General features: G+C 40.2%; 3 protein-coding genes across 3 annotated transcripts in view; 1 reads left to right on the top strand and 2 right to left on the bottom strand.

Moving 5' to 3' along the window:
- LOC137298285 (putative leucine-rich repeat-containing protein DDB_G0290503) overlaps window positions 1-18,516 on the bottom strand; it is a 47,000-nt gene extending 28,484 nt beyond the window's left edge. Inside the window, exons 1-4 of the mRNA XM_067830474.1 lie at window positions 18,407-18,516; window positions 2,078-2,859; window positions 1,270-1,323; window positions 437-475 (exon numbers count right to left, since the gene is read on the bottom strand). Coding sequence (XP_067686575.1) covers window positions 437-475; window positions 1,270-1,323; window positions 2,078-2,859; window positions 18,407-18,413 — 882 coding nt within the window. The 5' untranslated portion in view covers window positions 18,414-18,516. The remainder of the gene's footprint in view (window positions 1-436; window positions 476-1,269; window positions 1,324-2,077; window positions 2,860-18,406) is intronic.
- Window positions 1-27,872, bottom strand: part of LOC137298287 (armadillo repeat-containing protein 8-like) — an 801,735-nt gene that overhangs the window by 568,739 nt on the left and 205,124 nt on the right. The gene's annotated exons all lie outside the window — the stretch shown is intronic.
- LOC137298286 (cysteine/serine-rich nuclear protein 3-like) overlaps window positions 18,993-27,872 on the top strand; it is a 39,884-nt gene continuing 31,004 nt past the window's right edge. The window contains exon 1 of the mRNA XM_067830475.1: window positions 18,993-19,184. The gene's annotated coding sequence lies outside the window, so the exon portion shown is untranslated. The remainder of the gene's footprint in view (window positions 19,185-27,872) is intronic.

Genomic DNA, 27,872 nt, shown 5'->3' with positions numbered 1-27,872 from the left:
AATGACAAGACATAATGTTTCAAGACACCTCTGTCACAATATTTCATACAAAGTATGGACCTTTTTGTAAAATTTGTAAAAGTTAAAAAACTGTACCAATGGAGAAAGGTTTTGTCATCAAAAGTGAGACTGCATAAGTCAATACTACGTACATGTAGTAGAAACAACCATGGGAATGATGGCAAACCAATAATTGTCCATGGATGCTTACATATGGTTCACAATCCAGGGATACAGTGGACTGAGAAAATGAACAGTGACTATACACACACATCTGGTCAGCTTGGCTACCTCATTCTGTTTCAAGTCTGGTCAGGTGCATGGTGTGCCAAGGACATGTTTTGTCATGGGACATAGGAAAGTAAGGACAAACATGACAAAGACTCGAGACTCTATATACTTAGAATGAGACAAGGTACAAGACCAGCAGACTCACAGTTTCTCTCTTCGAGCGTGCATCATAGATCTCTTCTGGCTGCAACCAAATTGTGAAAAACGTTGCTTAAAAAAACCCATGATCAAATGCATAACTAAAAAGTTTCACACCTCTTTCATATTTATATTTCAAGCATTTCAGACATTTGAAAGTCATCAAATGAAGGCAAAGATGAAAAATACCTATTTTTGAGAAACTGTTACCTGTATTGGACCCTACCAGCCAAAGAATTCAAATTTGATGCAGTTTTGCTTGCATTACCATTTAATTGATTATATTGTCATTTTGATGTACCTGATTTCAATGATACTGTTTATATTCACAATATCTAAAACCTGATGTTTGAACATCAGTGAATATTCCAGAACTTGACTTACAAAGGTAGGGGTCCAAGGAGTCTAACAGGGTATTTCAAGGTCTTACAGAAAATATGAGGGTCCAGTGAATTAACAATATGATGTAGTTTTTGTATTGCAGAATTTGAAATTACATCAATTTATAGAATACATTAATTTCTTCTCAAGAATTTGGAATAAGGAATATCTTTTGACACATTTTTCTGACTCCATTCTATATATTTGTGTACTGGATGCACATTTTGAAGCAGATCCACAAGCCAATGAAAATAATGAGCCAATACTGTTTCAAAGGTAGAATGAATAAAGAAACACAAATTTATTTTTAAGGAAGAGATACTTTGTGACTGAGTCTAAATTCAGTTTTGAAATTGTTAACGTGGTTAAACATACAGGTAATTTCAACCGAGTTCTACATGGAAGTCTCACTTGTGACAGTATGCATCAATGTGTGCAACACTTGCTACATGCATCTACCTCTTGATCCTTGGTGTCCGGGTCCTCCTCATAGATGTCGGCATACTCTAAAGCCTGGTAATACAACCATGAGCATCAGGTTAGAACATCCTTGTCAACATGGTCAATGCCATTCACTGACCTTTCTCTGAATATATTCTCACCCAAACACTGTTTTGAAATAACTATTTGATGTACACATATATGAGCCAATCCACACATTAAGGTACTTATATAACCCACATCATGAGGCTAGGACCTCATTCTGACTACCTCTCTGACTCCACATGTTCTGACTACCTGTCTGCCTCCGCATGTTCTGACTACCTGTCTGCCTCCGCATGTTCTGACTACCTGTCTGCCTCCACATGTTCTGACTACCTGTCTGCCTCCACATGTTCTGACTACCTGTCTGCCTCCGCATGTTCTGACTACCTGTCTGCCTCCTCATGTTCTGACTACCTCTCTGACTCCACATGTTCTGACTACCTGTCTGCCTCCAAATGTACTGATTACCTGTCTACCTCCACATGTACTGATTACCTGTCTACCTCCACATGTTCTGACTACCTGTCTACCTCTACATGTACTAACTGCCTCTCTACCTCCACATGTACTGACTGCCTGTCTACCTCTACATGTGCTGGCTACCTGTCTACCTCTACATGTACTAACTGCCTCTCTACCTCCACATGTACTGACTACCTGTTACCTCTACATGTACTGACTACCTGTCCGTTTTCACATGTACTGACTACCTGTCTACCTCCACATGTACTGACTACCTCCACATGTTGTGACAACCTCTGAAAGCCTCATGTGTACCTACCCTTCTGACTCTATCATGGACAGCAGCTATCTGTGCATTGATGGCTTCCTTCAGACGCTTCTTTCTTGCCTGGTTAATGGTGTAGATCACATTGGTAGCCTTGCGAGCAGTTAACAGACTACTGTCTGAAATTTTCCTTGCTCCTCCAAATGGCAGTGCCAGAACATCTTCGTCTGGACTTGGAAGGCGCATATTCTCATGTGATCTCTTCTGAAAAGGAAGAATCTGTGGAAGTTTGGAAATATTCTGCCATTTAGACATCCAAGCAGTATTCCCATCCTCATCAGACATCTTGTTTGGTGACAAAGAGGTCTTCTTGACAACATTAGTAGTTGTAGGACTAAATCTGTTTTCCTTTTCATGTTTCTGCACTGTTGACTGACCAGTCTTCTTGTGGTCTGGCCACCTCATCTTACCAATGTTCTTTTTGGCTTCAGTATTAATGGCTTCTTGCTTCGGTACTGGAGTTCTGGTAGAATTAAAAGTTTTAGTGCTGTGGGCTTCTTCTTGGTATTGTTTTCTTTTTCCTAATTTGTGTTTTGCATTCTCGCGACCTGACTTCTTGGAAACTGTGAGTTGTTTTCCCTTACTCTGAGTACCCCATTGTGGAAGTGGCCTGAGTTTGTTTGCCCTGGTGTCTGGTGCCCGTTTTCTTAGCTGTTCACCTCTATTGCCCACCTGAGGTGCCCATGTGAGGGACTTCTTAATGGCTTCCGTCTCATCACCCTCAGTAACTTTAGTGAGGGTTGATGCCAGGAAGCGAATCCTCTTCTTCACTTTCTCTGCAACGTCAACATGCAGAGAGAGAGTAACATTAACCTGTAACCTGAAACCAACACTGTTACACGAAGGTCAAAAACTTGTATGCTGCTTACACCAATCATTGTCACAACACTACTCTGGGCGACAGAAATGACTAACCATGAGAATGAACGATGACAATAGTGCTGTGGCCATTCCTCCACACATCACAAATCTAACTGATGACACATAATACATAAATTCTTGTATCACATGTACGAGTTGCTGTTTTAACATGAATAAGGCTGTAATGATTTCTAAAATATCATTTTTTTTGGTCAATAACCCATGTTGGCAATTTCACAGGCAAGCGAAGCACAGTCCCAAGTGATGTCAGTCACAAAATGTATTGACTAGTGTCAAATATTGTACTGTGAATTGATATTCTATGCTGGCATACTGTGACTGAAGACAATATCATGCATGGAAGGCTGAATCAATCCTCAGTATGGCACATACACTGACCAGTAGGCAAGATGAGTAATACAGTATATTTATCATTTATTATTTATTGTTTATAGTGGTTGTTATTATTTACAATTCATATCTTCTCAAACATGGCAAGTGCACTTACACCTTGACAGATATTATTACTGTGCGAGAGAGTGAGTGAATGAGGGATGAAGGAAGGGAGTGAGTGAGTGTGCGTGCGAGTGGTTTGGTGCAACTTCGAACAACATTAATAGTTTTATTGCAACTTGTCTGCATAAGGCTGGGGTTCGGCGTTCACCACTTCTGCTAACTCCTCCAATATGGATACTATGCTGAAACTGTTAAAAGAAAATGAATTCATAGGATGTGTCCCTAAAGATTTTGAAACTTAGCTGTTCAACAGAATTCTTTCATATGGCTAAGAAATGCTTGTCCTGGGGCACACATCGACTACTACTGATCAAACCTATGCATGATTATCAATCACAAATAACTGGCCCACTATCAAAATTCTACATATTAAAGTCCTATCGAAGACAACTTTTACTTCCAACACTCATCCAAATCTGGCTCAGTGTGCCAAAATTGACAATTATGTGCATGTGTTACTTCTGTTCTATGGCCAAAAGTCAAATTAAACTTATTTCTTTTTATTGGTTGATTATTCAACTGTTGAGTTTAGAGCAGGGGAAACAGAACACATTTAACTTTGAGAACTGGCCTTTTATTACTAAAAGAAGCTACCAAATTACATCAACATCTTAATATGCGTGTTATGTACTAAGTACTAGAGAGACTAGAGCACATCCCATTCTACTGGTATGTTCCCTAAAAGATTTAACATATTAAGACTTAATTGGTATCTGAGTGTCACTTCTTCTGAGGACTATAGGTTTATGGAAAGGGCTTTGTGGTTTAAATCTCATTGGTAAAGTGTGTTTATCATAAAAAGAAATCTTTCATCGAGTGAAGTGAGGCAAAACATGAAGTATGGATAGTATTGACTGAAACAAGGCAGTGAAACACTTGGTTTCATACAGTGTAACAACATTACATTGTAAAACATCATGCAAGTTGAGTGAGTGAGTTAATGAGTGCATGTCACAGTGCTCAATATTCCAGCTACATCCATCCATCAAAGCTAGACCAACATGACAATGGCCATTGTTCACACACACACACTGATGACCTGATCCTCTGTAGCTGGCATCAACAACTAGTCTAAGGTACTGAAGCCATTTAACGGATCGAAAATAAGAACTATCACAAATAACACAAAGAATTAATGATTATCGATCTGATGATGTATGCCATCAATAATATTGTAGATAAACACAATTTTAATGAAAATAATTATAATTCACTGTAACAAAGCATCATTTCCCCTTTGTGTTCCTCTGTATTCATGGGCTTCTTTAACATTATGTTCAGAGCATGTTCTTGTAAGTCACCCATACACAAATATGTCACCACTCACCAACAAAGTGAAACATGCTGAATTCTTTTTTTCATTTTCATCACTTTTGTTCAAAGCTACTTCTCCAATATTTCTAAATAACTGATTGATTGTAACAAAATGTGTCTATTGATATCATACATCAATCCACATCAAACCTAACAATTATGGAATACTTCAATACAAACAACAGCTGCTAACCAATCAAGTGACATTAATGTTCTAATGGAGAACCATAACGAGGAACACCATCCCTCTAATAACACCTGCTATGTTAACAGACACCATCCCTCTCAAACACCTATCATACTCACAAACACCATCCCTCTCAAACACCTAATACACTCCCAAACACCATCCCTCCCAAACACCTATTATACTCACAAACATCATCCCTCTAATAACACCTGCTATGTTAACAGACACCATCCCTCTCAAACACCTATTATACTCACAAACACCATCCGTCTCAAACACCTAATACACTCCCAAACACCATCCCTCCCAAACACCTATTATACTCACAAACATCATCCCTCTAATAACACCTGCTATGCTCATGAGCACCGTCCCTCTAACACACCTACTACTCACAAATGCCATCTGTCTAATAACACCTGCCAGACTCACAACCATCATCCCTTTAATAACACCTGCTATATTCACTGACACTAATTCCTCTGATAACACATGCTATACTCACAAACACCATCCCTCTCATAACACCTGCTATATTAACAAAAATAGTATCCCTCTAATAACACCTGCTATACTCACAAAGATCATCCCACTAAAAATACCTGCTATACTAACAAAAATAGTGCCCCTCTAATAACACCTGCTGGACTCACAACCATCATCCCTCTAATATCACATGCTATACTAACAAAACTAATATCCCTCTAATAACACCTGCTACACTCACAAACGCAAAAATTAAATGACACAAAATGACATAAGTTCTTAGACCAGTGAATAATTCCATGTTTCTTGAGAACCCACAGATATGTAATGTCTCCTTCATCTGAAGAGATTCAATGAGGCCTTTAACATGGATTCGTAGGGCAACTGAAGCATGGTATACATATTCACAATTATTGATGGTATATGAACTTAGTCCTTGTCCAAAATGATCATGGAGGGCCACTGTGATGTATTAACATTCCACTTTCAGGTAATGTTGCTTTAAAAGTGAATCATGTTTAATCTGGCCTGGCGTTAGCATCAGCTGATGGAAGATATGACTACCCGAGCCCAGTAATCAATACTCACATGAGATGTGCAAGTTGCCGCAAACAGATCAATACCACAAAGATGGTCTTGACAGTCAGACGACTGGCCAAAAAAAAGAATCCATTGATTATTTAACTTCAGCCAGGATACCGAGATGCTCTTGTTGTAAAATAAAAAGATGCACGCCATTTGCAAGTGTACCTCAATCAATCATGTTAACTGAAACATACATGGGTAATTCTGGCAAAGTATCAGGCTATTGGAGCCTGCAATCAGAGATGTACAGGACTCTGATATCTATTGTCTGTCAATCATATTCCCTATCATGGAAAACTGTCAAATGCACAAAAACATGAAAAGTAGATGTCCAGATGTTGGAAATGTCTGGGCACTACAATGTTTATGTCTTCCAGTAGTGGCGGACAGATAGGTAATGTCTGGGCACTACAATGTTTATGTCTTCAAGTAGTGGTGGACAGATTAGTAATGTCTGGGCACTACAATGTTTATGTCTTCCAGTAGTGGTGGACAGATAGGTAATGTCTGGGCACTACAATGTTCATGTCTTCAAGTAGTGGTGGACAGATTAGTAATGTCTGGGCACTACAATGTTTATGTCTTCCAGTAGTGGCGGACAGATAGGTAATGTCTGGGCACTACAATGTTCATGTCTTCCAGTAGTTGTGGACAGATAGGTAATGTCTGGGCACTACAATGTTTATATCTTCCAGTAGTGGTGGACAGATAGGTAATGCCTGGGCACTACAATGTTCATGTCTTCCAGTAGTGGTGGACAGATAGGTAATGCCTGGGCACTACAATGTTCATGTCTTCCAGTAGTGGTGGACAGATAGGTAATGTCTAGGCACTACAATGTTCATGTCTTCCAGTAGTTGTGGACAGATAGGTAATGCCTGGGCACTACAATGTTCATGTCTTCCAGTAGTGGTGGACAGATTAGTAATGTCTGGGCACTACAATGTTCATGTCTTCCAGTAGTGGCAGACAGATAGGTAATGTCTGGGCACTACAATGTTCATGTCTTCCAGTAGTGGCAGACAGATAGGTAATGTCTGGGCACTACAATGTTCATGTCTTCCAGTAGTGGTGGACAGATAGGTAATGTCTGGGCACTACAATGTTCATGTCTTCCAGTAGTGGCAGACAGATAGGTAATGTCTGGGCACTACAATGTTCATGTCTTCCAGTAGTGGCAGACAGATAGGTAATGTCTGGGCACTACAATGTTCATGTCTTCCAGTAGTTGTGGACAGATAGGTAATGTCTGGGCACTACAATGTTTATATCTTCCAGTAGTGGTGGACAGATAGGTAATGTCTAGGCACTACAATGTTTATATCTTCCAGTAGTGGTGGACAGATAGGTAATGTCTGGGCACTACAATGTTTATATCTTCCAGTAGTGGTGGACAGATAGGTAATGTCTGGGCACTACAATGTTTATATCTTCCAGTAGTTGTGGACAGATAGGTAATGTCTAGGCACTACAATGTTCATGTCTTCCAGTAGTTGTGGACAGATAGGTAATGCCTGGGCACTACAATGTTCATGTCTTCCAGTAGTGGCAGACAGATAGGTAATGTCTGGGCACTACAATGTTCATGTCTTCCAGTAGTGGTGGACAGATAGGTAATGTCTGGGCACTACAATGTTCATGTCTTCCAGTAGTGGCAGACAGATAGGTAATGTCTGGGCACTACAATGTTCATGTCTTCCAGTAGTGGTGGACAGATAGGTAATGCCTGGGCACTACAATGTTCATGTCTTCCAGTAGTTGTGGACAGATAGGTAATGCCTGGGCACTACAATGTTCATGTCTTCCAGTAGTTGTGGACAGATAGGTAATGCCTGGGCACTACAATGTTTATATCTTCCAGTAGTTGTGGACAGATAGGTAATGTCTGGGCACTACAATGTTCATGTCTTCCAGTAGTTGTGGACAGATAGGTAATGTCTGGGCACTACAATGTTCATGTCTTCCAGTAGTGGTGGACAGATAGGTAATGTCTGGGCACTACAATGTTCATGTCTTCCAGTAGTGGCAGACAGATAGGTAATGTCTGGGCACTACAATGTTCATGTCTTCCAGTAGTGGCGGACAGATAGGTAATGTCTGGGCACTACAATGTTCATGTCTTCCAGTAGTGGCAGACAGATAGGTAATGTCTGGGCACTACAATGTTTATATCTTCCAGTAGTGGTGGACAGATAGGTAATGTCTAGGCACTACAATGTTTATATCTTCCAGTAGTGGTGGACAGATAGGTAATGTCTGGGCACTACAATGTTTATATCTTCCAGTAGTGGTGGACAGATAGGTAATGTCTGGGCACTACAATGTTTATATCTTCCAGTAGTTGTGGACAGATAGGTAATGTCTAGGCACTACAATGTTCATGTCTTCCAGTAGTTGTGGACAGATAGGTAATGTCTGGGCACTACAATGTTCATGTCTTCCAGTAGTGGCAGACAGATAGGTAATGTCTGGGCACTACAATGTTTATGTCTTCCAGTAGTGGCAGACAGATTAGTAATGTCTGGGCACTACAATGTTCATGTCTTCCAGTAGTGGCAGACAGATAGGTAATGTCTGGGCACTACAATGTTTATGTCTTCCAGTAGTGGTGGACAGATAGGTAATGTCTGGGCACTACAATGTTTATGTCTTCCAGTAGTAGTGGACAGATTAGTAATGTCTGGGCACTACAATGTTCATGTCTTCCAGTAGTGGCAGACAGATAGGTAATGTCTGGGCACTACAATGTTTATATCTTCCAGTAGTGGTGGACAGATAGGTAATGTCTGGGCACTACAATGTTCATGTCTTCCAGTAGTTGTGGACAGATAGGTAATGCCTGGGCACTACAATGTTCATGTCTTCCAGTAGTGGCAGACAGATAGGTAATGTCTGGGCACTACAATGTTCATGTCTTCCAGTAGTGGTGGACAGATAGGTAATGTCTAGGCACTACAATGTTTATGTCTTCCAGTAGTGGTGGACAGATAGGTAATGTCTGGGCACTACAATGTTTATGTCTTCCAGTAGTAGTGGACAGATTAGTAATGTCTGGGCACTACAATGTTTATGTCTTCCAGTAGTGGCGGACAGATTAGTAATGTCTGGGCACTACAATGTATATGTCTTCCTGTAGTGGCGGACAGATAGGTAATGTCTGGGCACTACAATGTTTATGTCTTCCTGTAGTGGCGGACAGATAGGTAATGTCTGGGCACTACAATGTTTATGTCTTCCAGTAGTGTCGGACAGATAGGTAATGTCTGGGCACTACAATGTTTATGCATTCCAGTATCAGCGTATACGACTCAACCTGGCATGTTGTCTTAGTATAGTATATTACCTCCTCCAAATTACACATTCGGAAAACATACAGTGGAATAATACTTTATTACAGCAATATTTCAGTGATATTACATCAAAATACCAATGTATTTATTCTAATCTGGGCCACAGAATCCAGCCACTGAGCATTGATAAAAAGAAGTGAGATATGGTAAACCCAATATACAGTCTAATACTGTCTGATTGGTTAAATCCGTTTGAGTGTCTCACAATTTTTGGATGGTCATAGGTCATGCAAAAGTTACCTGACACGACCTAGTACCAGGGTTTGTTAGACTCAGTAGAGAAGTGTAACGAATATTATCTAGCCTCATGTAAGAATGTCGAGTTTTGATTGGTCCACGTGACTCTGATAAAATACCATGTACATCCATCACGATCTGCCAGCAGGAGTATAAAAGTCGTATACTCTCGCTGCGAAAGTCATATCACCCCGCTACGCCTCAGTGACAACACAAAGTGAGAAAAGTGTGCATCAATAAGCCTTTAGTAACGTGCGGTGCATTGAGGTCAAACGATAAGCTGGTGTCAACATGGCAGCAAGTCGATTCGATGCGTGTTGTTTTGTTTTGATTTAGTGAAAACATTTAGCTAGATAAATGCGTTATCACATCGTGTCTCGGGAAATACGGGGTTTTATCAGTCCCTCGCAAGGGACTAAATTATTATACTAAATCACCAATTCTACTAAATCACAGTGCCTGATCTCATATTCCATTTAGTCAAATAACAAGTACATGTTTAAACCTACATTCTAACTCTGAATCCCATTGCATCAACATAACAGTGCAGAAGGTTAAAGTTTCAATGACAACTGACACAAATTTACTATTACCTGCCTCTGACATTTTCTTGTGAGGTTTTAACAAGTGTCGCATTTGTCCAGTTTTCTAATCCAAGTGCCTTGTGTGCTTGTTACCAAAAATATCATAAGTGTAAATATAGACATAAATGTTTACTTCACTATTACCTGTTACGCATTTTGTTGAAAACTAATCAAAAGTAAAAGACAGTGCTTACCTTAGTAAATATGTTTATCATCAACAAAATGTGTTAAATAAATAACATAATACACGCTGGATTCCAAAATATTCCATACTAAATGACATTCAAACTACAGAAAATGTCATTAGGATGAAAATTTGAATTTTTATGAAGAAAAAGATTTATTTTCAATTTAACAGACCTATCATTTCATATGTTAATCATATTTTAGTACAATATCTAATGGTTCACAGGCCCACAGTTCATGTTATGCATTGAGTAAGCAAAGACATAAACCTGCATCACTTTCTGATTCATGGGGCACAATAAATATAGATTGATAAGGTACAAACAACATTTGAGGTGAATGATTGCATCTAGTAAAACGGTTTACCTATATTCTGGTAAAGAAAATAACACCATTTTAACAATATTTTTCTCAAGTTACTACATACATCACTAAGAGGTCATATTCCTCCTCCTCTGAACTATATTGTACACTTTGTTATATCTTGGTATATCATTGTGCCCGTTTAGTTCAATCATTGATATATGTGACCTATATGTACATCAAAATCGTGTTGGAAGATTTCATATTCTAAACTTTCCCAAGTTTACATCCTTTACATCGCGGTAATTTAATAGATAAACATTTATATAGGCGTGAGTAGAAACATTTACTGGATGAATGAACACGTCCACGAATGGATGTAAATATCAGCAATAGTCTGTCTAGTGACATTACAACTGCATCAAGAGAAACTAATTCAGTAAACCAAGATTCATGAAGGCTCTTGCTCCAAACACGAATAATGAGCAAGGTGAGTGAGTATGGTTGTATGTCAATATTTCAGAGGCAGAGGACACAAAAAGGGTTTCAAACATTGTACCCATGTGGGGAATTGAAACCGGTTCTTTGGTGTGACTAAGGAATGCTTTAAATATTAGGCTAACTCACCGCAATATTAGGCTGACTCACCACAATATTAGGCTAACTCACCACATCCATCAAATAAAGAACTTTGGAAATCTACATTACAAAATCACAAAAAATGCTGTCTACATTTTGGAAATTATATAACAGACCAAACACAACCATCTTCTCTACACTCACTGCATTGATGTTTTGTTGTTTCCATGAAAACGTATTTGAAAGTGTAAACTAAACTGTTTAGGTGAAGTATGTGAATCTTATGTTTTACTTTTGAAACACAATTTTGCCAGTTTACTGCCCTTACTCAGCATAAAAATCTTAGTTATTTCTGTTTAAACACTGAGCTTCAAAATATTACACTATAATTCTAACTGATCTTTTAACTTTTACAGTACTTCAGAATATAACAATAGCATCATGCTTTGTACATGTTCATCAAAACATATTGAAAACAGAAAAGGTCACACACCTTAGCCTTGCCACATATACAGCTGACACGTAAATGTATATGTATATGTAACATTAGTTACAACACATTTTCATTGATATTATGTTAAAAATTTTCAAAATTCTTACTTATTCTTTGAGAACAAAACAAATACATGATGTATTTTGCCAGCTGAGACAGTCCACAACAATTACAATTCTCTGTGCTTACACTTAAAGTTCACATGCAGCATAAAACACAACTTTGGAGATTCTACCGAAAGAAATCATCAAAAATGCCAATGCCACATATAAGTTGAAAAAAAAAGAGCCAGCTAAGCGTATCAGCAAATGAGCCAGTGGCCAATGACACGGCATCGTTACACATGAGTGCACACCCACCAGTCCTGGGCCCGCTTGCACAGAGCAATCTTAGTTACAATCAATCTTAGGCCCCTACAATCAACTTTACAATCACCATACAATTGCTATAATCCACTTGCACAAACACGATCTTAAGACAGCATGAATTTAAGATCACAATCTTAACTAGGATCGAACTCTTCAACGTTGGAGGTACAAATTTCTTAAACTCGACTCCTGTCTACAGTTGTCTTCAAGTGCGCATAGCATGCAGCGCAAATAAAACGTGGAACTGGTTACTGCACGCAAATGACACCCCTTCCTTACTCGCACCTTGCAGATTTTTCATGAAAACAAAACAAAACCCCCCTAAAACCCCAACCCACAAATCTTTGAAGGAAATGATAACATTGAAGAAAGAAGCGATAACGTGGAAGGTAACATGTATAATCACTCGTACCTCAGGGGTTATTCTCTAACTTTTCTACATTCTAATTTTTTATGAACTAGATGTGATACTGCAACCACAGAAATATCATGTTTTATGCAAGTAATGAAATGCAAACAAATACGTTAACACATTGGGTCTTGAGTTATTGACATAATAATCATGAAATTAAAAGATAGCACATAAATAAAATTTACTTATGACATAACGCCTAAATGTACCATGATTTGTCAGTGGCTGTCAAACTATGTTGGGCATCTTGTAGGTGTTATTTGGAGTAAAATCCCAAATATATCCCACAAGCATTAGATTTGTAAAGATATGAAAGTGTGACGTGACTGTTGGAGTGTTGTGAAAAATTCATAACAGGGAAACATGATAACGTAACTTATTTCGTGTGTGTTGTATGTGTTGTTGAATGCTCATCCACAGTATATTAATTACTTTATGATATTTTGTTGGTAATTATTTTTTCGTTTTGTTAAAAAAACGTTTTATGCAAATTTCACATACCCCAGCATGTGTATTTTTCCCGTTTGAAGAATACTTATTTAAAATGCATAGTTTACAACTCTTGTCTCTCGTCAGATTCAATTTTCACAACTAGAAAAAACATAATTCTGCACGTTATCCAACTGTAGATTATTTCAATGATAAACTAAGACAAAATCATTAACCGAAAAGAAACATGTGGAGATCTGTTCTGTCACAACAAAACATGCATTGTATTTAGGCATTGAGGATTTTACGGCAACGGCATAATATACAAAGGGAAACCACTCCCATCTTGCGTAAAAACTAAGATTAGCTGCCCTTGAGTTATTGAAAAGGTCATGGCCACTGCTAATCGCATGCAGACACCTTTCATTACTATCCTTTCCTTGTTTATCAAAAGGGCGTGGTGTTCATACTTTTTCCAACACTGAATCGGGTGAGAATTGTAATCTATGATATCGACTCGATATTTCTGTTGTTCACTACCGCTAATAACGATATTTCTGACGTTAAATCGATGTTGCATTCTCCGTGTCGCTGAAGTGTCGAGGCGAATCATACAGTTTTATGTAATGTGAAAGCAGTCCCCAAACGTAAAGCTAATTATTTGCGTGAAATTGACACCAACGTGGACGCCATTTTGCTATTGACTACAATGATCTTAGCTCCTTACAATTGCTTCCGACCAATTGTAAGTTTTGATTGTAACTTACAATGATCTTAGCCTACAATTGCTTTGTGCAAGTGGATGGCGATTGTAGCAGAAGCCTAAGATCGCGATCTTAAGGATTTACAACAATTGTAGCTCTAAGATCGTTTTGTGCAAGTGGGCCCTGACTGGGTTCAGTATTGCGGCTGCTTCGTCTTGAGGAGGTAAACCCAAGAACAAAATACTGCACTTTCGATTTGCAATTATACGCTTTTAATTCTGTTTATTTGTTTTTTTGCTATCACAATGCAGTTTATATATCATGAACAAGAGATAACTGTGTTTTAATTATGTTTGATTTTTTGGTTGCATGTAACCTGTAAATGTCTACAGAGAAATGACACAAGCAGTGGAGTACCCATACACTAATTTTTTCTGGCTATTGAATACTGAACGGAATTAAGTCTTAACATAGAAGATTTAAAGAATTCTGGTATCAATTCACCACTGTATTTAGAATCATGAATAGCAGAAGATATGTCTTCTCTTGACATTAGATGTCCAGCATATCTGTGTAATTATGTTGTTGCACTTCAGTCTACTGAAAATCATCCCTTGATATTCAAACCATTTAATTACCTACACATCATTTCTCTTGTTGAATCATATGTCTGTCATATGGAAAACATGACCATACTTCACTTTCTTGTACTTGGTACAAATATAACTGCTTGCAGTTACCTCCGTCCTCCCTACCTATCATTCACCTGATATGTGTTGTTTTGAAACAAATGTTACGAAACTTCGAACAATAACAACGGTGGAAGAGATAAATAACCTTCAACAATGCAATGTCCAAATTAGGCAGTAAATTTCTTTTTTAATTTCTGCTTATTCTTGTTCCTTCACTGCATACAACCTGATGCAGGCAGGGATAATGGAGCACAACCTTGTGAGGAAACGGGTGACTACCTTTGATGGTGGTGATATTTTATTTTGACATTAAAAATATTTTTTGAACTGAAGTGAGGGAAGTATGTTGCCAACCTTTCCTTGCTTTGCTCCTATATAGGGATATCTCTGTTGCCAAACCCTGTTTGCACTACAGTTTGTGCAAGACCTAACCAAAACCTCTTCAGAGTAATTTCATCTCATTTTTAACTGGGTTATGTGGGGTTATAATATTGAGGAATTTCTAAATTATCTATTTTACACTAGAAGCAATTGTTTCTTTCCAGACAACACTGTTCTGACTGTGATTACCTCTTTCAGGAACACTTCACATGTATCGTCATAATCACTGCTGGACAATTTCCAGATTTTAAAATCCATTTTCCTGTACCAGACAGTCAGCATCAAAAATATCACCACTCTCCACCAATGATACTTAATGTTTACCCAAAACATGTATACACTGTATTTTGAACACATGAAGAAAATGCTAGATCTGCTAAAAACTGGTTGGTTCCTCTGGCAGACTCATATGATTTGCCTCTGAAAAGATGTAGTTCTACAAGAAACAAATAACTCCATTAAAATTGAAAAGGAACCTCACTAAGATGTGAGACTGAGATTCCTGAACTAGAGGAAAGTCTGAGGAAGGGAAAATAATATGGCTCTGTGACTAAAAGACAATGGGGTCCATACTTACACTATAGCAGCAAAAAGTGTGCAGTAACATACAACTGAATCCACTAAAGCATGATATGGATTCATTAAGGATGAGTTAAAAGCAAGCAAAACTTACCATGATATTTTATGCATGTAACTTTCGTTATTCCTTCCCACACAACATTTTGCATCATTACAGATCCCTTCATCAGATGAAATGACAATTGAGACTATGACACCTGTATGATATTTTGGGCCTTTAGGATAGCCTAGTGGTTAAAGCATTTGTTCATCACACAAAAGAAACAGGCTAGATTCCCCACATGAGTACAAAGTGTGAAGCCCATTTCTGGTGACCTCTCCCATCATATTGGTGGATTATTCCTAAAAGCAGCTTAAAATAATATATTACTCATTAATATATTATATTTGGATTCCAGAGATTGCAGTCTGGCACAATAAACAAAATTCAAACTATTTCATTATATTTCAAGATTGTTGATTTTGTTGCACATTTACACAGTGTGTGTAAAACAAAGGTTTAACTTTAAAGTGAAAATGAACAGTTTCACCACAATGAAGAAAAAAATGGATGCATGCAAAGACTAACAATTGATAGTGCATATTACATGACACTAAAACTAGAGCTACATTACTTGTTTTGTAATGACATCATCTAAATAGTTCAGAATAACATTTCTGAAGTCGCATTGAGGCAGTAAATTGAAATATCTACTGATATTGTTTCATTCAGCCTATGTAATGGTTCCTTCCACTGAAGACATGTGGGATTAAAAGTATTAAACCCTTCTGTGGAATTATTCCTGCGAAAAGACACACGGCAAAACATTAAAGGGGCACTGATGCGGAGCAATTTCCGTGGACTGGTGTAAACTTTTGTTATTGTTTTTCTCCCGTGAGTACCCGGATGATATCCCAGAATTCGTGACTGGTTCGTGACCTCTGCTGCGCAGTCCGTAAGCGCAATTGATAGTTTAATTATAGACAGATCAACTGAGGTGAAGTCATTTTTACTTCATTCCAAATGTATTATGAAAACAAATGAAACACTTTGAAGGTTAATCATCTGCCCGTGGCAGAAATGGTAAAAAACTATTAGGACGGAAAACGTCTCTATATTTTGTCTCATAACCCTAGCTAGTTTATTGTCATACTAGTATGATTCTGAAAATTAATAAAAGAACACACGATCTGCTTATACTCATAGTAAATTTCTAACATAACAGCAACATTTATACATTGTACAGAATGCCAATGTGGATCCTATTTCACACACATACGCGATCTAGTGTGTTTTTTCTGTCATACAGATTCTGCTGAATGCTACAACAAATAAATTAAAACAAAATGCAAAAAAATGAATGTAAAACAGACTAATTTTATAGCAACGATGTCAGGCTACTACCTTGTTCAGGAATGTATCCATCAATATCCACGTAAAAGAAATCGTATTCAATTCATCTGCAGCTGGTAAGTAATCCTGCTCTGTGTCGCGTGTCTTACAACTGTCTCATTTGCGAAAAAGTAACACATCGTTTCACGTCTTTCGTTGGTGAAAACCAGATAAACCTCTGATTGGTCTCCCAAGATAGCACACCTGGCAACTAATGGTATGATGTCCACTATTCTAAGTAATTTAGTTAACCAATAATGAGCAATCAATCAATCAACGTAAGGGCGGTTAATTCTTTGAAGGGAGGATGTTGTTTTTGCACTTACACTTTACGACAGGGTGTAGTCATCTACACACACTGCCTTTTGACAAATCCGCTAGAAGATAAAAGTAATTAATCAATCAGTGAGTTATCGGTTAATCCTTTGATCGATGTTTGTTTTTGTAACTTAGTTGATAAACCCTCTTGCATCACTTACATGCACATATTACATAACATACAATACATTTGCCATTACAGACCTTAATTTATAATGTTGAGTATTTACTCCAGACAGGAGAAATGCCAAATGGGAACCTTTGTTGAGTAACCGAAGTGGTGTTACTACTAATTATACCTGTTATAAATTCATGAATTGACCATCAAGAGAATGATGACAAATAACACGTGTAGGTTTACACCATCAAACGAGAGTTACAGCAAGGAAGATGTAATCTCTGTGTCGCATGCAGCCTGAAAACACTTATGGGCCGAAACTGTTTTGAGGATACCAACGGAATTTCGTTACATAAGGAATACACACGGGCATTTGCTGTGTACTTGGGTAAATAGGTGAAATAAGGGTTTTTTACGTAAGAAAATTTTCAGATTTCTCTACCAAAGGCAAAGTCATCGTTTTTTGTTTACGAATTCAAATAAATCAACTGTGTGTTTTTATTATCATAAATAATAAACCATTGTAGCTACCATAGCTACCAAAATGTTCGTAAGATATTTGCTATCACAGCTGAACCAACACTCAGAATTACCTAAATATAAAGCCTTGCAATCTTCCGTACTGAAACAAATGGCTACGTGCCTGTAGACATCATATTTTCATGTAACATGATTAAATATCAGGTTAAAAACACTGAAATAGGATCAAATTGGATCAGTAACTATACCATCCAAGCATCCGAAAAGAACTACACTGCTGGGATATTTGGTTACGATCAGACAAGGAATACCATGGATATTTTAAAAGAAATGGCATATGATGGGCATCCGGCCTCCCGACTGTTTAGGTGAAGAAATTCTGCTAATATGGACAGGAGCCCAGTTCCTTTGTCCGTCACGGTCGAAGGAGCGGGCGCTGACCAATTTGCGGTTAGATTTCGTAATTAGACCGTTGGCGAGAAACATTATTCGCTCCGCATCAGTGCCCCTTTAAACATCAACAAGGAAACAGCACAGTGACTCTGTGTCAACGACGTCACAGGGGCATTTTTTATAGTAGTAATACCCCATTAGGAACAATATATACCTTGATGGTAGTTTTCTGCGTTACAAGCCCCTGTGGACGACGTTAGTATCTTTATGTATGAAGCGGCATTAATATTATTCTGACAGTCTGTAAACAAATGTTTTGGCGCGAACTAACCGTAACGGTATAAACAACAACGTACAACAGCTAATCACCACACGGCCAGTACAGTACAATACCTTTCATTTCAGTGATCCTGGCAATCAAAACATAGCATGGTTACTTCTGTTATGAAAGTTTTGCACGCTGTCAAAATGTAAACGAAACCACGTGGTGGAACAAACAAAACAAGACTTAACCTTTAACCTCCGACTTTACCCTTTCTTTTGGGTAATCTGTCACACAGTGCACACGTAGAATTTGTATGTTCTCGTTTCTTATATGGTCATTTCATACGTTTTGTAGATCAATGCACTTCAAATGTATACTGTCTTGTAAGAAGTGCGTGTTTGTGGAAAATAAGACAGGTTATAATGGTATTTTACATGATACACCCCCACAAGAGAAAATGAACTCGGCCTCCCTAAAAGGCGTGAAGAAAGCGGACATGACTTAGTCTATGACGTCAACATTTTTAGGATGGTAGAGACAATGTTGCGCGGAATAATTCCAATGTAAAACACTTTGTCAATAAACATTTGTTTGTAAAGGTACGTTTTCCTAGAAGAATATGATTTTTCTCTGACAGTTCCTTTTATCTTGAATTCACATCCCAATTCAAGTAAATAGTAACCGACAAACGGAACTATATTCTTGTCGGGGATGAATACGCATGGGCGAGGAAGCCAGATGCATATTGAGTTGTGGAAGGTCACGTAGATTTATCAAGAGTTAGGCTATTAATTCATCCGTATTAAACTGGCCCGGCTCATGAATGGTAAGGGGGACAATTAAAGACGCTTTGTGTCGGCTGCTGTCATCAACAACACGTGTTATATCTCCGTGAAAGCGCCTAATGTAAGTATGAATCGGGATTTGATGATCTCGCATTTTCACATGCATAAACTTTTTCACAGTCAAATCTATGATGGAATTTTCCCTCATTTTAACGAAATTCCCACCATCAATTGTCTTGGGAACATCTCGTGTTGTTAGTGATTTGGTTATTGCAATTGCGGAGTGTTGAAATGGTCATTGGTAATGCTGGTGTCCTTTGGTAAACAACTGACGTTTTGTCGATCCTTTGTTAACATAGCAGGATAGCATGGTCAGGTAGAGATTCATAACTTTGTAATGTTGACATTTGCAAGGTGTTTGTCTTTCGATCTTTGCTTACACGTTTCTACAAAGCTTTCCGTTCATAGTCATTTTATGTTTCCTGGTTAAACTTGTAAAACATATCAAAATGACAAGAACAATGTCTTCTAGTGAATAAAAATTGAACAACTCCATTAACTTCCAAGTGAACTAAATCTGACAGCACGGGTCTTATGTCAAAGTTTTCAATATATTATATTGGGCTGTTATTGTTATCAGTAAATTAAGCATAACAAAATCAACTTGTGGGAAATAATGTCAATGCATTTGTGGGAGCAAGTGATTAATCTTGAAACAAATAGATCAGCTACTGTATTATTAGTGGATAACATTTATGTCCTGTTAGACAATATGGTCACCTGTGGTCTAGATCCTTAAAAGTTTGGTTTGGTGTTTGTGGTATCTGTTCAGTTGTCCATCTTTTTGTCTCAAATTTGAGGGTAAGAGTCCCCTCCGTTCCCCCATCCCAAATAACATTTATGCATAGATACATACTAGAATTATTAACGTAACAAAAACCTAACACTACAGGACTCACAAAAATAACTAAAAGCCACCAAATTAAGAACAATGTATACGGTTGAACCACTTAGTAATGCCTCTGTTCATCTGCACAAGAAAGAATATGGGGGAAACATTTTATTCACTTATGATATGCAAAAACTTATGATATGACAGACTCTGCCAGTAGTATAGGGAATGACAGTCCGAAAACACTTTTCAAAAACCCCTCTAAAAAGCCTCATTTACTAAATGAGGCTTTGGTGGGACCATTAGCTCTTGCTAATATTACCCCTACTACAAAGCCACACCATCACGTTTACCGTGACTTGGCAGGCGGTAACACTGTGCCGTACGGTACGATCAATAATTCTTCTCTTACAAATCCCCTACCCGGCCCATCCCTCAAGTAGTACAGTTGTAAGTTTTGACCGGCCATATAGGATCGGTGGCTCGCTTACGGTTATGTTATGTTTATATCAATGAAACAGTTTAATGTGAACCGCCTACGATCTCTTTGGTGTTCATAATAAAGGCTTGCTGGGCTTTTTGTATTCCCTGTGCTATGTACTTTTTTTTCTCATCCTCGCTGATAGCAGACTTACGAGACTTGGATCGAATATCTTGTTTCATTCCGTTATATTTTTTGAGTTCAGAGAGGATTGAACTAAACTCCTCTTCTGAGATCTTACTGTCAGAGAGTGCCGTGGAAATACGCTCACTAACTGTGTTCAGCTTTGCTTCGGCCAGAACCCTGATCTCGTCATGTTTCAATGCCTTACGATTAAGTCTGCGTGATACTAACTTAAGCGCCAACCCTACCAACCCTGTCACCCCAGCCGTTATTTCAATACCTAGCACTATAGGTGCAGCCACGATGGTAGTCAACAACCCAACGCCTGCCGCCCCTAGTCCCATGCTGGTTGCCATAAGGGTAGTGTCAACCCCGTCCACGATATTGAAAGCTCTATTATACTTTTTACATAGTGCTTTCCGCGTGTCACGGTCTTGTTCTAGTTGACGTTTCACATCACATAACTGCCTCAAGCGGAACCCATCTACGGTTTCCAACGTCTTCGCTACTTCCTCTACGACTGGGTACAGACCCATCCTATAATATATATTTTGAAAGATTTTTTAATTGGGTTTCAATTAAAAGTCTATCAATGAATTTGAAGTCTACAAGTTCTAGACTACTAGTCAGGGAAATAGGTGAGAGGTTAATAAAATTTCCTGTTGTAATAGAAACCCCACGGAGGCTTATTAAGTGGTTTATAAAACCCGTGGTACCCCATTGTATAACAATACGACAATATTCGCCTTTGTGTCTGCTAAACCAGTGTATTGACACCCCGGGTAAAATTTGATGTACTTTTGAGGTGTTTTCATTACCTAAAAACGTAAAGAAGACTTCTATGATGAGGGTGAAAGGGGAGGATATTCTATCAAGATCACTGCTAAATTTTAATTTATTGTCTCTATAAACACTTAAACCATTTTTTTCGTAACTACTAGATTCTGTGTTTACTAATATATTCTCCGGAATGAAATCCCCGGGCCAGATACCATTGTTCTTAATCTTAGAGACAACCCCATTATTTAATATCATATTAGGTGAGGTGGGTGTTAAGTTGATCAGCCATTTAGGTTTTTTAAAATCTGGTAACGGCACCCGTCTGTACACGTTGTCTTTGAAGTGTAGGATGTAGAATTCATCTTCCTCACCAGGCTGATCGAATCCCTCCGTATCTCCCAGGTCGTTAAGTGTAGTGTTGGGATGATGATTAGTCATTATTATACTATTATGATATAATTTCCAACTGGTTTTCTGATAATAATTCAGGGGTTAACTTGATACCCATGAAGTGTATGTTGTCAGGCAGGAAGATATTGATTAGTGATATCTTGTTTTCTACGATCACGTTGACCCCCTGCAGACTGGTCTTGGAGTCGACACCCACCCGCACGTAAACGTTGCAAACTTGAAACTGGTGTCGTTTCACCCACCCGAGTTTGATCCCCTTCACGATCTCGATATCATTCCCCGATGGTTCCCCTAGGTAGACTTTGATGAACAGTGTTGAGTTTGCCGGTAGACTCTCTAGTATCTTAACCACGCCTTCGAATTCAGACACCAACTGCAATTTCACGTTTTGCATGGCCGGTTTACTCGATAGCATGTGGGCTGCTATAGTGTTGACTGGGCTGACGACTATGCTACGTCTCTGAGTTGGGACGTAAGCCACGAGCAGGGTTCCATTGTTCACGACTTTGTTTAGGTGGTTGTCTTTGTTATCCGTGAACACGTAAGGGGAGACGAGTCTAATATTGAGAAACCATTTGTTATCGGGTAACAACACCCACTTGTCATCTTCGGTGAAGACGAGCATATATGGTTTGTTTTTGACGACGGTAGTGCTCTCAACATCGTCTAAGTCGAACAGTTTACCTCCGAATGATGGGTATATTCTCCAGTTGTCATCACCGGTGTTGACGAGGGCGTACTTAGTGTTGGCTGTTGCCCCTGTGGTATCTATCATATCACTTATGGCTCCACCGGAGGGGATTTCAACGCGTTTGTAAATGTTGTTTTTCAGTTGCAAGGCGTATGATTTACCATCTACTCCGGGAGCGTCGAAACCGCGTGTGTCTCCGAGGTCGGAGATCCCGATATTAACGCATTTTTTCACTCCGGGTCCTTGTGCGCTGGTCATGTTACGTGAAGTGTTAAGCTGAGGTATCCTATATTTACAGGATTATGATTTATATCTAACACCGATATTGTCAGCTCAGGTATGTTGCCCTGGGTTAATCTCTTATACTGCCGTGGTGAAAACGACTCAGTTCTACCGTCGTTGAATTTTTCAGTTTTCACCGGCACTGCTCTCAGTATAGTGGAAGGGTGGCCTCCTTGAATGTTATACGTTGTGCTCACCTGATCGAGATGAATGTATAGCTCTCGGTACGGTACTAGTTCGGGTAACTTCGTGCCTGTGACGGTTGTTGTTGGTTTTATCTCGTCAGGAGACATACCGAGTATCCTCGCTAATGGTCGGCCGAGCCTCAAGGAGGTTCTTCCGTTGTTGATTAACACCACTGTACCGTTTGAGTCGTTCATCTTGAGTTCGGCTCCCAGGGGTTTGAAGACCTCGTCGTTTAGCGAGCACACGCTGTAGTAGCCGTCAGTTATTTGACTGCGAGTTCCACTGACGAACAGCTTATTGTTGCTGATATTAATGTTAGTCCATTGCGGTAGGTAGGTGATATCGCAGAGTGCGACTTCGAGTTGACCTGACGTGTTATCGATCGCGTGCGTCAGCTGAACGGCCTCACCGCTAGTTATTCCTGGAAGTGTTATGTACATATTATATTATATAATTTATATATTATAATATGGATTTAGCACACTTGAAAATCGTGGTGAATGCAGATGGTACGGGGTTTAAAACAACCTTTATTAATATCTTTGAAAAGTATGTCGTGTCCGTTAATAACGCGCAGGCGGTGGTAAACTGGAATCAAAACCCAATGCAGTTTTGGCAGAACCAACTCAACTTTGCTGTGTGGTGTGCGACGACAGGGTCGGGTGTGAAACCAGACTATGGTATAGACGAACTGAGTAAGGCGGTTATTTTGTTTCATATTTATTATCAAACGAGACGAATATTGAAGGAAATAAGTGCTCCTCTTCCCCAAGATAAAGCGTGGAGTATGACGAATAACCCCTATGATAGACGCGCTTATGAACGTATTTGTGGGGAGTTTGAGATTCCAACGAATAAAGACTTTCGCCTTCCTGGTGTGAACCATGGTCTCGGTATAGTTCTCGTGTACTTCTACAGGTCCGGAAAATATTATGCCGGTTCAAAAGATGGTTCATACAACCCAAACCGTCATACATTTACAGGCCCCACAACGAATGAAAAGATCCATGTCAGCTGTATAAAACAAACCAGTCCTGATGCAGCCACAGCCTGGACTAAAATGATCTCAAAAACATCGAAAGGATTCACTCGTGCTGGTACAATACGCTTGAACGACTCGATTCGAACGTACGTGTGGGCGCTGTTGGGTGCGCAGTCGATGACGCGTTCCAACATCCTCGGTAAGGGAACTGCTTACGACGCTCAGACACAATTCGTTTCCAACATTGAGGATGCTATCAATTCTCCAGTTGATCTACCGAGGGCCATCGAACGCTACCAAAACGTGTTAGAATACGCCAGATCGAAAGTCAATTACGTGTTCGGCGTGGGGTTATACATGGCCCCGAGTGATATGCAACTTAGAATAAAAAAAGTGGTGGGTTATAACAACGAAATAGTCATAGCCACGGCGGACCAAAAGTTGGGTATCAACCCCGATATTAACACCCCACATATCCCACACATCCCACCACGTGAAAAGGGTATAGTTGCGCCACCACCGGAGCCTAAAGTTCATGTGGAGGTACCCCCTGGGGTTGTGGGGGTTTCCACCACCTATCAGCAGCATATTGATAATAAAACAGCCTTAGTGATTGGTGGGGTAACTTTGGGACTTATTTGGTTAAAGATTTCTTAGCCGCTACGTACACCAGACCCGCCACGGCGACGATGGCTGCCCACAGGTTTTGACTGAGCCACATGGCAGTTTTAGACAGAGCGCTCAACAACCACGAGACGATGCTACCCAGGATGCCGGGAAGGGCTTCGGCGGCTTTACCAGCTAGTTTAGCTAGACCTTCCCCGAGTTTTTTAATCCAGTCTTTAACACCACCACCGCCACTTGGAGTTCCCCCGCCTCCTGTAGACCCAACAGGGGCACCCCCCACCAGTGACACCACCAAGGTTGATATGATGAAACCCAATGCAGTTAGAATGCTGGCGATGGTGATCCCTTGCTCCCGGAACAATATCCGAATCCTGTTGGCTAAAGTTGTATCTTCGTTCAGTATTCTATCGATTGTTTCCCGAATGCGACTGATCTGGGATCGAAGATGTTCACGATTCGAGGAAGCGGCTTCCAATCGTGTACGTCTCTCGTCTTCTAAATCACGTATTCGTTCATTGATGCGACGCTTCATATCATCATCGTCAGTTTCGGTGAGTTTGGTTTTTTCCCTAGCGATGTGCTCGTCGATTTCGTTCAGTTTCCCCATGTTGTTCACAAGTTCTCCACGCACGCGTTTCACGGCTTCATCTAAGCCGCGCAGTTCCCTTACCGGAAAGTCAAATCCCGGTAACGGTTTGTCCCAGTAGGTGCTCAACAGTTTTTCTATGCTGTCCGAGGCTTCTGTAGCACGCTCTGGCGTCATTTCATCTATAGTGGTGAGGTGGGATCTGGTAGCTTGCAGATCTTCTTTAACGGTCTTAGGTATTGCACCACCGTAATCACGCATGTTTAGATGTTCACGGATAAATTCAGCACCACCATTGCGGCTGGCTAGAGTTGACAAGGCCAGTGGTTTTTTAGTGATCTTGTTAAAGAGGTCAACCTTTGGGGCAGACTTAAGACGTAGAACACCCTTTGTATCAATAAAAAAATCCTTATGGTATCGACCCTGGGGTTCAACGTAGTTTTTATCGCTTTTTAAACTTTCGTAATAATCATTTACCGTTGTTTCTAAAAGTTGTTGGCTCAATGGCAAACTAGTAAATGAGGTCTCCTGCTCATCATCGAATGCCTGGGCACTATCGTCCCACATATCATCCATAGGTATGTCTTCATCCATTAGTATTAAAAATATATTTCTTTTATATAACAATGTACGGTAGAAAATTAGATCCTTTCAGAAAATTGAGAGAGCCATTAGGTGCCAGAGCCGTGCGACAGTCGGTGACCATCACCAACAATCCCAGCAAGATAGACCAGAACCAAACTCTGCTGGTTAGATTTCCAAACCTTGGTGAGAATGACCTCATTGTACCAGGCACTGTTCGACTGGCGTTCAATATCACGTTGACCTCCGACAACGATAAACGCGAGCTAGTGCGGAACGTGGGTCGAGCTATCATCAAGAAAACGACCGTCAAGATCAGCGGTAACGAGGTACTGAGCATCGACGACAGCGACGTGTTTCACTGCTACAAGGATCTCTGGAAAAGCGAGAGAGAACGAGTCAATGATGTGTACCAGGGTATCAGCAAATCAACCCGGGCGCGCATAGGATACGTCTTCACGACAGACCAGCAAGACAAGCTATCGGACGGTGAAAAGGCCATCGCTCTAGCATACGGGAATCGATTCTGCGTGCCGCTCGACTTCGAGTTGCTCACGGGACACGCGCCATTTTACCAGGCCGCGCTGGGTGATAGGCTCGAATACGAGCTCACGTTTAACGACTATAGCAAAGTAGTGCGTACGCCGAACGGTGATGAGGCCAGTTATGCCATAGACAACATCTCTCTGGAGTTCGACATGGTCACTAGTCCGGAGCTGGCCAGGCAGGTTCGAAGCCAGTACTCTGGGAAGATGGCTATCCTGTACGATCGCGTACTGAGGCATAGATCAGTCGTGCGAGATAAGAGCGACACTGTGTGGAATATCAACCTGAACGTGCCGGCGCGATCGATGAAAGGTATCCTGGTCGTCCCCGTGGAGGATTACGATCCATTCCGGAGGGACAGCGAGAAGTTTTTCAACCCCGAGATTGAAAAGGTGGAAGTTACCATCGAGGGCGTGCCCAACCAGCTGTTCAGTCATGGTATGAGACCACACCAGCAGTGGGATGAGATAAAAAAGCTACCAGTGGGGGATTATATAACAAAGGACCTGGACCTCGGCTCCGTGCAGATCGGTGAATACCTGACCACCAAGTACGCCCTATGGTTGGACATGCGATCCACGGATGATGATAAACTGCACGGTAGCGGGCGTCGTATAGATAACGGCAGCGAAGGGATAACCATCCAGATTAATAAGAAGGCTCAAACCGCTGGTAAGTTGAAATTATATCTGTACGTTATTATGGACGCGCAACTTAATATAGACAATGGGAGATTCGTGCAAGCCATCTACTGATGGGGGGTACCCCCCCACACCCCCCAACAATAAACTGCCCCACCTACCCACTGACCCACACTGCGCTATCATATGCGGGCAGACTGGCTGTGGGAAGACAGTTTTCGTGTTGGATATGTTGGAGGGTTACTACAAGGATGTGTTCGATAACATTGTTATCATGTGCCCTACTCTGAGCATGAATAAAACGTACGCGCGACCTTGGGTGATGACGGACCCGGACGTACACAAAATCGACCCTGGAACACGCCTGCAGGACTGGTTGAAAGCTCTTCACGAGAAATTTAAAGGGGAACCGACGCTGTTTATACTGGACGACTGCAGCGCTAATCGCGAGATAACAAAAAAGAGAGACATGCTATCGTACCTGGCCTTCTCCGGCCGGCATGCAAATCACAGCGTCTGGGTGCTAACGCAGAAGTTCAACTCGGTGTTGAAAGACCTCAGGGAGCAGACGCGATGGGTGGCCTTATTTCACTGCAAGGATAGGGATTCGTTCGAGGAGTGTTTGAGAGAGAACGATGTGATGAGTAAATTAGAACGGGAACGGGTAAAGAAACAGCTCGCTGAAACTAAACACGCTAAGCTCGTACTAAAGACCGACCAACCAGTAGCATATATAGTTTGCTAAACAAAGCTAAGCAAAAGCTAAGCAAAGCTAAGCAAAGCTAAGCAAATGCTAAGCATAGCTATGATATTTGAAGTATTTGTCGTGTGCAACTTAACTTTCATTTCTCTGTGTTTTGTTTGTATCGGGTATTATATAGTTAAAACTAAATCTTACTTGTTATATTATAAGATGGAGTGTGAGGAATTGCTCGAACAATTGTCTGTGGAGGGTTCCCCAACTGGGGATTCCCCCAAGCGAGAGAAACTGGTGGCATT

This window comes from Haliotis asinina, chromosome 10, assembly GCF_037392515.1.
Source record: "Haliotis asinina isolate JCU_RB_2024 chromosome 10, JCU_Hal_asi_v2, whole genome shotgun sequence".
Classification (NCBI taxonomy): Eukaryota; Metazoa; Mollusca; class Gastropoda; order Lepetellida; family Haliotidae; genus Haliotis; species Haliotis asinina.
Note: the sequence above shows the minus strand (reverse complement) of the source record. Positions and strands in the feature narration are given on the sequence as shown.